Source organism: Tupaia chinensis, unplaced genomic scaffold, assembly GCF_000334495.1.
Source record: "Tupaia chinensis unplaced genomic scaffold, TupChi_1.0 Scaffold000101_1, whole genome shotgun sequence".
NCBI lineage: Eukaryota > Metazoa > Chordata > Mammalia > Scandentia > Tupaiidae > Tupaia > Tupaia belangeri.
The window spans coordinates 1,930,619-1,940,541 of record NW_006159565.1 but is presented as its reverse complement, the minus strand read 5'-3'; the positions used below and the strand labels follow the sequence as shown (position 1 = coordinate 1,940,541).

The following is a 9,923-nucleotide window of genomic DNA, read 5'->3' as shown; positions in this document are numbered from 1 at the left end:
GCACCCCAAATTTTTTGGTTTTTTTTTTTTTTTTTGAGAGGTTTCTGCTGTAGGGCACATGCACTCACCAGAAAGACAGAGAGAGACAGAGAGATAAGATAGAAAGCGAGAAATCAACCCCCAGGGGAGATGGCCACGCCGCAATCCCTTCTCCTCCATTCTCCTCTCGGGATCTTGGGCACACACACGCGTCCAGTGTGAGTTTTAAGCCACTGGATCCAGAACTTGAACAGCGGTCGACTATATGGGAGTCCAACGACATAGCCATTACGCCAACTGCTGGTCCCGAAAACCTCAATTCTTTAGCAGTTAAAACATGAAAATAGAGATGGGATTCTTTTTTTCACCTAAGTTCACTGATTGCCTAAATTCTCTCTGTGAACACACCAAGTTAAAAAAATGTGCTTTTCAAGAACTCTTTGATACTAAGACCTATTACTCTTTTCATACTGGCTGCTAGTAAGTTAACAGTTGTTCCCTCCCGTAAGTGGTTGGATTTCAGCTTAGCAGCCAGCACTTGACGCATTCTGACTCAGATTTCTGCACTCAGTCCCTGATGGAGGATGAACCTTCGGATAACGGTGACCTTCTAGAGAAAAATCACAGAAAGGGACAAAACTTGGAACTGATATCCTTATAACAGTGGTGGTGGAGATCTCCAGAGCTGAGCTGTGAGCACTGGGAGCATAGTGGCAGACCCCGGTCCCTAACCTTAGACCACACTGCCTCTCGAGCCTTCCCAAGATGGCACCTGCTTTGTGAAAGCCGCTGGCTTCCCATTTCCTGGTGTCTGAATAACCAGGGCTGTTAGGGGACAGAACCAGAGGCTCACCTAATCTCAGCCTTTTGATAATGTAGCAAGAGACTGGAATGGAACAGATTAATTTGTCAACAAAAGACGAATCAGACAGCCAAAGAAATCACCTGTTGGCTACACCCCAATAACAACCACTGTCAGTGGTTTTTTAAGGCATACTTTTATGGTTTGCTTTTTATTTAGGCTTAGTGTTTGTTTTTAAATTCTGACATCAGAGAGTGTGTGTGCTCACCAGAGGCAGAGAGAGAGAGAGAGAGAGCACCTCCCAGTGGGCATGGTCACAGCAATTCCATTTCTCCACCCTTCATTCCTATCAGGATTTTGGGCATACATAGAAACACATGCCCAACGTGTTTTTCAAACTGCTGGGTCCGGAACTTGAACCGCAGTTGTCCATGTGGGAGCCAACTGCCTTAACCACTGCACCACCAGCTAGTCTCTCTAGTGCACCGTTCTTTTTTTTTTTTTAAGAGAAAGACTCTTGGTATAGGGCCTGTGTGCTTGCTGGAGAGATAGAGAGATAGAGACAGAAAGCAAGAAATCACCCCTTAGCGTGGGATGGCCACACCACAATCTTCTCCTTCATTCTCCTCTTGGGATTTTGGGCACATGCACATACGTGTCTGGCATGAGTTTTAAGCCACTGGGTCTGGGACTCGGACCACAGTTGGCTACGTGGGAGTCCAGCAACGTAACCGGTATACCATCTGCTAGGCCCCAATGCACAGTTTTCACCCACTGCGTTTTGATACTAGGCTTAGGCTTAGTGTTATATTGTGTGCATTTCCACATGTTATGAGCTTTTATTTCACTTTATTTTTATTTAACTTTATTTTTTATTTTTGATGCCCAAGGGCGAGAGAGTAAGAGGGAGAGAGAAGAGAAAGTACCCCCCAACCGGCCCTGGTCACGCTGCAATTCTTTTTCTTCCAGTTCTCCATCTGTCAAGATCCCGGCTGTGTGCTCACGCATGTGCCCAGTGTGCTTTTCAGTCCGCTGGCACCAGGGCCTGAACTCCAGTTGGCCGTGTGGGATCCTGTGTCCTATGCACAGGGCTTAAGCCTTGTGTATGGGGCTAGCCATTTTCATTTAATTTTTATTAATGTTTTTAAGAGGCTGAATAACATCCCACCGTCTGGGTATCTCACAGTTGACTGCTGGTGAGTGGGTTGATATTGGTATTTTGCCATCACAATTACCAAAGCAATGGACATCTCCATTTTGTGTACAGGGTTTTGGTCACATTAGGAGTTATTTTCTTATTTTAGAAAAGGGGAGTTATCTCCCCAAAAAGTGTTTTCTGGACAAAAGGAAAGAAACAGTTACTGGTTTTATCCAATTATTACAGTCATTTGGAAGATAAAGAAAAGGAAGAGAAAATCCTAGTCAGAGTTCTTTCTGGCTGTCATTGTTCCCCTGTGCGTACAGCTGTGAATACGTGCACCATAAGATGAACTATTTAATAGCAGATGTTAGAGATAAAGGAAACATAACCACTAACATCCCGCCAACCCCCAAGATGCCTTCTGATTTCAGAAACAGGAATAGGATTAAAACGTGCACCAGGAACACGAAAATACAGAGTGTATTTGTATATAGATCCCCCTAAAACAAGGATTAAGCTTTGTTATCTTTTATCCCTAGAACAGTTTCATTTTTGTCCGTTTTAACTGCTTTCTTCGAATTTCAAGTTTGATTTGGATATTGTGACTTCTGTTGTTGTCTTGGTAACATTTGCCCACTGTTTTTCTTTTTCTGTTTCTAAAGTTCCCACCTCCCCAGCCTTTGGTTGTTTTATCTTGATATGTATCTTAAAAAACATCAAGTTAGGGCTGGCCCTATAACGTAGCGGTTAAATACTGGGCATAGAAAGCTGGATCTCACAGTGCTGGCTGGGTGGCTCAAGTCCTGGCCCAGGTAGCTTGAAATGCACTCTGGCGTATGTGCGGCATGCCCCAGTCCTGACAGGATGGAGAAGTGGAAGAGAAGGGATGTGGTGTGACCACACTCCATTGGGGGTGCTCTCTTCTCCTGTCTCTGACGACCATATGCATCAGCCTGACAATAAATAAATAAAAGGGTAAATAAAAATAAGAAAACATCATTATATTCTCCCATCCCTATAACTTGGATTATGTCAGCTATAGTTTTGAGCCTGTCTTTCTTTCTTTCTTCCCTTCTTTCTCTCTTCCCTTCTTTCTCCCTTCCTTCCTTCCTTTCTTCCTTCCTTCCTTCCTTTCTTATTTTTAATTTGCTACAGGGCATGTGTGTTCTCCAGAGAGCGAGAGGGGAGAAGGAAAGCATTGCACAGGGACAACGGTCACACCATAATCCCATCTCGTTCTCTTCTCAGGATTTTGAGCACACACACACATTGGTGTATTTCTCAAGCCACCTGGTCCAGGACTCGAACCGTGCAGTTGGCCGTGTGGGATCCAGCTACCTTAACCTCCATGTCACTAGCTGGCCCGAGTCCTGCTGCTTTCTATGGAAGACATCCTCATTGTGTTTCCCCGTGCCGCTGTTTCTTGCTCAGAGCTGTAATGAAGGCGTGTTACTGCATATGTTGATGCACCAGTTTCTGTGACGATTTGCCAGACACCCAAGTTTCCAGTTCCTTGCTCAATAAGTGAAGTTGTACATGAGGCTGATTTTTAAAAGGTTTAGACCACTTTTCCCCCATGTGGGGCAGGGAAGAATCTGCAGTTCTCCTCACTGGGGTACCTTTGAGATGGGATAGATGAAGCAGTCCCCTCCCCTCTAGGGCGTAAATGGAGTAGTAGAATTTTGGAAGTGGCTTAGGCAGAGGCTAATCCATTTTAAAGGCCTCTTTCAGGATTCTGTGATTTTGTGGAACCTGTCAGTAAGGTTATTTTTGGTGTGTGGCATCATTTGAAAGAGCAAAATAATGGAGCCAGCTATGGATTCATCACTGAGGTGTAGTTAATGAATCACAGTCCTTCTACACCATGGCACGTTCTGTAGCTGCTGTGAGACAGAAACGAAGCTTCCTCTCAGACGGTTTCAATGAGGGACTTTTGGTAAATTCCCACCTGTGTTTAAAAAGAAAAAAACATACTGTCCGTGCATAGGCTATATGTTTACATGTTGTATGTGTGTGTGGAAAGTTCTGGAAGGATACACCATGCTGTTACTGGTGGCAGCCTCTGTATAGTTGGTAGGAGGACTATTGGAGAAGAACTGACATGCTTGGAAAAAAAAAAAAAAAGAACTGACATGCATATAAAGCTCAGGGTTTTTTCTTAGAGGTTTTTGCTATAGGGCACGTGCACTCGTCAGAAAGACAGAGAGAGACGGAGAGATAGAAAGCGAGAAATCACCCCCCAGCGGGAATGGCCACACCGCAATCCCTTCTCCTCTATTCTCCTCTTGGGATTTTAGGCACATATGCACACAAGCCTGGTGTGAATTAAAGCCACCGGGTCTGGGACTCGAACCACGGTTGACTACATGGGAGTTCAGCCACATAGCCATTACGCTAACTGCGTAATGGGATATCACAACAATTAATATATATTACTAATAAAATAGCTACAATTGAAAATGAAGAGCCATCCGGTGATATGGTGGTTGAGGCTGCTGACTGCACAGTTTGAGTCCCAGAACTAGCAGCTTGAGAAACGTGCTGGGCACATGCACCTGTGTGCCCAAAATTTCTAAAAGGGTGAGATGGAGGAGAAGGAATAGTAGCGTGAGTATTCTCCATAGGGTGTGCTTTTTTACTTTCCCTCCCTCCTTCCCTCTCTCTCTTTGGTGAGCACATGTGTCCTCTGGCAAAAGCGAACAAATAAAAAAGATCAAAAACAAAAACAGTTGCATAGGGCCAACTGATGGTGTGGAGGTTAAGGTACTGGATCCCACGTGTCTGACTCCATGGTTTGGGTCCCAGACCCAGAGACTTGAGAAACACACTGAGTACGTGTGCATGCACACCCAAAATCCTAAGAGGAGAATGGAGAAGAAGGGATTGTGGAGTGGCTATCCCCTCTGGGAGGTGATTTCTTGCTTTCTTTCTCTTTGTTTCTCTCTTGCACCCTATAGTAAACAAACAAACTAAAAACCCTAAAAAAAAACCAAAAAATGAAAACCACTTACAGAGGAAGAGAGAGGGTTTTTGTTCCTTTCAGGAGGACAGCGCTGCTCAGGGTCACGCTGACTAGAAGGGGCTGGGTGGGGAGTGAGTTGAGGGCAGGGCGGGGGGAGACTTAGGCCTTCTTCCTCCCCTTCCCCCACCATGGTCCCACTGTGCTGCTTCCTCCTGTAGAAGAAGAAAGGGAAGGAGGCCGGATCAGGAGCCACACTGCCGCCACCCCGTGTTCCTGCCCTGCCCCCTGAGGCCAGGGCCTCTCACACCAGCTCCCTGGCCACCACCAAGAGAAATAAGGCCAAGGCCAAAGGAAAAGAGGTGAAGAAGGAGGTGAGGCTTCCAGTGCCCATGCTGGGGCCAGATGCCACGAGGGGCTTGGGGGTGGGCCCTGTCTCCAAGCACGGGGGAGCAGCACCCTAAGTCCGCCGTGCCCTCCTGCCCATGCTCCTGAGGCCAGGTAAGGGTCACAGCCCAGGGCCGCTATGTGTTGAGGGGCTCTCACGTGCTCTCCATGGTCACCTTTGCTGCTGCAGCAGCTCAGGGGGACAAAGGGACAGGCTGAGGCCCTCTGCTCTGAGCTTAAGTGAGTGCTCTCGACTGGTCCTTACTGTCCACTCTAGTGGGGGTGGGACTATTAAATGACCACCATGACCCCACAGGGCTCCCAGGCTTGGGGAATTTCTTGACTCGACAGAGGGGGAGTGCCAGAGTGTACCTACCCGCATGCCTGCTAGCCCCCGATCAGACCATTTTTTCTCAAACTCACTGTGCGAGGCTGGAGATGCTGCCTCGGTTTCTCCAAGGAAGGACCAGAGGTGTCTGCCCAGGTGATGAACTTGCGCGTAGTACTGAGCGCTGAGTGCTGTGCTGCGTGTACACATCCCTGGCCCAGCAGGTTCTGGGCTCTTCTCTTCTTCATTCTGGACTCTGTGGGGAGCCCGGCTGGGATCCCAGTTGTGCACAAGACAGATGCCCCTGGATCCTGACTATGGCGTGGGTCTCCGAGGAGGGTCCCCAACTGAGCAGGATCCCTGTGCCATGCCCTCAGCCATTGTCTGCCATGCTCTGTCCACAGAACCGAGGGAAAGGGGGTGCTGTGAGCAAGCTGATGGAGAGCATGGCAGCTGAAGAGGACTTTGAACCCAACCAGGACTCCAGCTTCTCTGAGGATGAGCACCTGCCACGGGGTGGGCCCGTGGAGCGGCCGCTGACTCCAGGTGAGTGGCCATGATGCTGTGTCAGGAGGGGCTGCAGGAGGTTCACCTGAGGAAGTTAGATCTAACCTCAGGCTGGAGACAGGAGGGCAAAGGGATGTGGTCAGAGCACATGCAAAAGCCCCGGGGATGGGGAAAGCACAGTGCCAGGCTCTGGCTTAGTAAGCTGGGGGCAGGGCAGAGAGCAGCTTTGGGCCAGGTAGGAGGCAGAGGCAGGTCACCCAGAGTTTCATGAGCATTGATAGGGAAAATGAAATGCTCAGGGCTGCCCCATACACAGTGATTAGATGCTGTGCAAAGGAGCCAGATTCCACATAACTAATGCTGGTTCGTATCCTGACCATGGTAGCTTGGAAGACACGCTGGGTGCGTGTGTACATCTGCCCGGTATCCTGACGATGCTCAGGCCTGCCCCATACACAGTGATTAAATGCTGTGCAAAGGGAGCCAGATTCCACATAACTACTGGTGGTTCGTATCCTGACCATGGTAGCTTGGAAGACACGCTGGGTGCGTGTGTACATCTGCCCGGTATCCTGACGGCTAAGAAAAGGAGGAAACAGATGGCTGCATCACAGGGCTTCATTTGGGGTTGCTTTCTCTCTCTCTTTCCTTCTCTTGCTCTCTCTGTGGCCTGTGTACACACCCTCTGGCATAAATAAAATAAATAAAAAAGGGAGCAGTTCTCTGAGGCTGTGAGTGGGGGTGCATGTGGTCAGACTGGTTTTGAAATGTGCTGTCTGGCGCTGCATAGAGAAGGAGTGGGAGAGCTCCAGGGGAGCCAGGGAGTCCAGGGAGGAGGCTGTTAGCATCCAGGTGAGAGCCAAGGTAGTGACCTGGGGCTTCCGAAGGGCAGCAGGGAGGAAAGGTGGGATGTGGGATGGATGTGTGAGTGGCTGGAGAGAAGGAAGGATTGAAAGCTGGTGTTGGGGTGGATGGAGAAGCTGTCCTGAGACCAGGGGCATGGAGGCAGGGCAGGGAAGAACCCATGCTGGGCTTTGATGGTAGAATTTGGGGGTACCTAGAGGGTAGTGGGGAAGTCGTGTCCAGTAGGCGTTTGGACTCAGGGGTCTGGAGACTGGTGGCAGGTACGAGCTGGGGGTGGAGCAAGGAGAGGGTGTGCACGGCCAGCTGTTGCTGTCACACCCCACTGCACCATCGCACACATGTCAAGGCTGCAGCACTGCCAGGTGGCCATGACCTTACTGAGCTTGCTCAGTGGTCAAGGGAGGGATGGGTGGTGTCAACTGACTCATACCCATGCTCTGCTCTGTGCGACATCAACCTGTGGGACCCAAGGCCCAGCCGTGCCAGAGCGGTCTCCTGGCTATGCTGGAGGAAGCTTAAGCAGGAACCCTCAGAATTGACAGCCAGTCACTTCTGCCCTGTGCCACTGGTCAAAGCGAGGTGCACAGCCAAGCCCAGTCAAGATGTCAGAAGCCTGCAGTACCCACAGCTGTGGTAAGGGAGCAGGCATAGAAGAGGGTAAAGCGGGCCCAGTACGACATCTGGGTTATTTTTAAATAATGGTAAAGATAGGGAGGAACCAAGTGAAAGGTCCATTGAGAAAGAAGAGCAGGCTGTAGGGGCTGACATAACCAGCAGTGGCTATGGGTCTGCTGGAGAAGGGGAGGCCCAAGAGGGAGGAATAGGCCACAGTGAGAGAGGCAGGGCAGTGAGTGTTGATGGCAGTTCTAAAGGTTCAGCTCTGCAGGTTGGTTTCTACCAGGAAAGGCCTTCCAGGTGCAGAGAAAGCAGAACGAAGGCCCCTGAGGTTTAGGCGGAGGTGGGGTAAGGTGGGGTGACATCATGGTGAGCATAACAGCCCTGAGTGTGAAGGTGGCAGCTGGTGACCCAGACCTTTGCGCTGTTTCCTCTGGGCCCAGGGGATGTTGGTTTTCAGTTGTGGAGAGACAGCAAGTGCAGGCACTCACCCCTGGGGTCTTCCCTAACATCTGGGGCTGGGGTGGGGAGGATGGGAGGACACACTGTGCACACACTGATCTGGACAGATGTACACACAGGCCAAGGTAGACAGATGTGCACACATGCCCAGCGTGGCTCACCAGGCAGCCCAGGGCCTCTGATATGAAGAGGGCAACTTGGAGGTGACCAGGCAGGCCTGGGGAGGAGGGAGGGACTCCTGGCACCTCTGGCTGTGTTCTTGCCTCATGGCTCACCCTCCCGCAGCCCCACGCTCCTGCATCATCGATAAGGACGAGCTGAAGGACGGCTTGCGTGTGCTCATCCCCATGGATGACAAGCTGCTATATGCCGGGCACGTGCAGACCGTGCACTCGCCGGACATGTGAGTCCTGCAGGCGGGCTCTTTGCTGTGCCTCCCAAGACCGATTGCTTTCTCTCCTTGAGCTATGGCTTCCCATCCACAGAATGGGCAGGCTCGGGGGCCACTGGGAGGCCAGTGTGTGTTGAGGGTTTGCTGGGATGGGTCCTACCAAGGGAGGGCCTCCTGCTGGACAAGGCTGGACCCCACAGTGGCAAGGGGCTGAGCAGGAAAGGGCCTGGGGGAATGTGTTGTCTTCTTATCGGATCTAGACTGAACTGGCCAGCCTGGTGTGCTCTACAACGCTGTTATCCTAATGAGGAAACTTGAGCCCAGAGTCAGTGAGAGAGAGACTATCCCTCTGTCCCCCATTTATATAGCAATTCAGGTTCTGGGGTTACATCCTCATTGGTTCTGGTGGCAGAGTTGGCCTTGACGAGGCCAGGGTCCTCCTGGGGAGGTTTCAGGCCTCTGCCACCTCATACCACATGTGCCCTGGCCTCGCAGATACCGCGTGGTGGTAGAGGGTGAGCGTGGGAACCGGCCCCACATCTACTGTCTGGAGCAGCTGCTGCAGGAGGCGGTGAGAAGGGAGGGGAGGCGGGGCCTGGGTGGCTGGGGTGTGGGAGTGGGGCCAGAGGCTGTGGCTACAGCTTTGTTCCTGGTCAGACCTGCCGCGTGCTCAATCTCATGTTCTTCCAGATCATTGACGTGAGGCCTGCCTCCACTCGTTTCTTGCCACAAGGGACCAGGATTGCAGCCTACTGGAGCCAACAGTACCGCTGCCTCTACCCGGGTACTGTGGTCCGAGGTGAGAAGTTCTCCCCTCAGACTCTCGCTAGCATTTCTAAAACCCAATTTTAACCAAATTAAGTGTGCAGACTTACTGGCTTACATAACTGAAAACTAGGCCCTTTAGGTATGGTTGGATCCAGGTGCCATTCAGAAGATGTCACCAGAACTCAGTGTCCGTCAGCAGTGCTGTCATCTGTGCTGGTCTTATACCAGCTCCTTGGGGGCCATATTTTACCGTCTTAACAAATCCTGTCATCGAGACCTTCTAGCTCCCCAGGGTTTCTCTCACATGTTCCAGGAGGAGCTAAGTTGGTTTTCTTTGAACCTTCTGCAGTGAATGTGATTGGCTGGGTTGGGGTCACGGTCTCATCCCTGAAGCTAAGGAGCAGGACTGACTTCCTTTCACATGTGGACTGAGAGATGGGGGAGGTGGCTTCCCCAGGAGAGTTGAGATGTTGTTAGCCGAATAAGAGAAAATGGAAGCTGAATGGAAATAGCAGGTACCCCAGAAAACATAGATTGACTGTCCAACAGACAAAAAGGCAGCTACACCAACTATCCACCCCTTAGCTATGGCCATAGCAACATATCTAGGAGACAGGGCTGTGGATGTAAGTTAGGCCAAAGGGAAAAAACACACATGCACAGGACATTTCCTCCAGTGGCTACCTGACATCCACATGTGCCCAGAAGACAAGCAGGAAT

The 9,923-nt window shown here is 50.5% G+C and overlaps 1 protein-coding gene across 1 annotated transcript in view; it reads left to right on the top strand.

The window, feature by feature from the left end:
- The window catches only part of TNRC18 (trinucleotide repeat containing 18), a 109,093-nt gene that overhangs the window by 87,887 nt on the left and 11,283 nt on the right, over nucleotides 1-9,923 (top strand). The window contains exons 22-26 of the mRNA XM_027770010.1: nucleotides 5,103-5,255; nucleotides 6,001-6,142; nucleotides 8,330-8,447; nucleotides 8,931-9,006; nucleotides 9,126-9,234. Of these exons, the coding sequence (XP_027625811.1) occupies nucleotides 5,103-5,255; nucleotides 6,001-6,142; nucleotides 8,330-8,447; nucleotides 8,931-9,006; nucleotides 9,126-9,234 (598 nt within the window). The remainder of the gene's footprint in view (nucleotides 1-5,102; nucleotides 5,256-6,000; nucleotides 6,143-8,329; nucleotides 8,448-8,930; nucleotides 9,007-9,125; nucleotides 9,235-9,923) is intronic.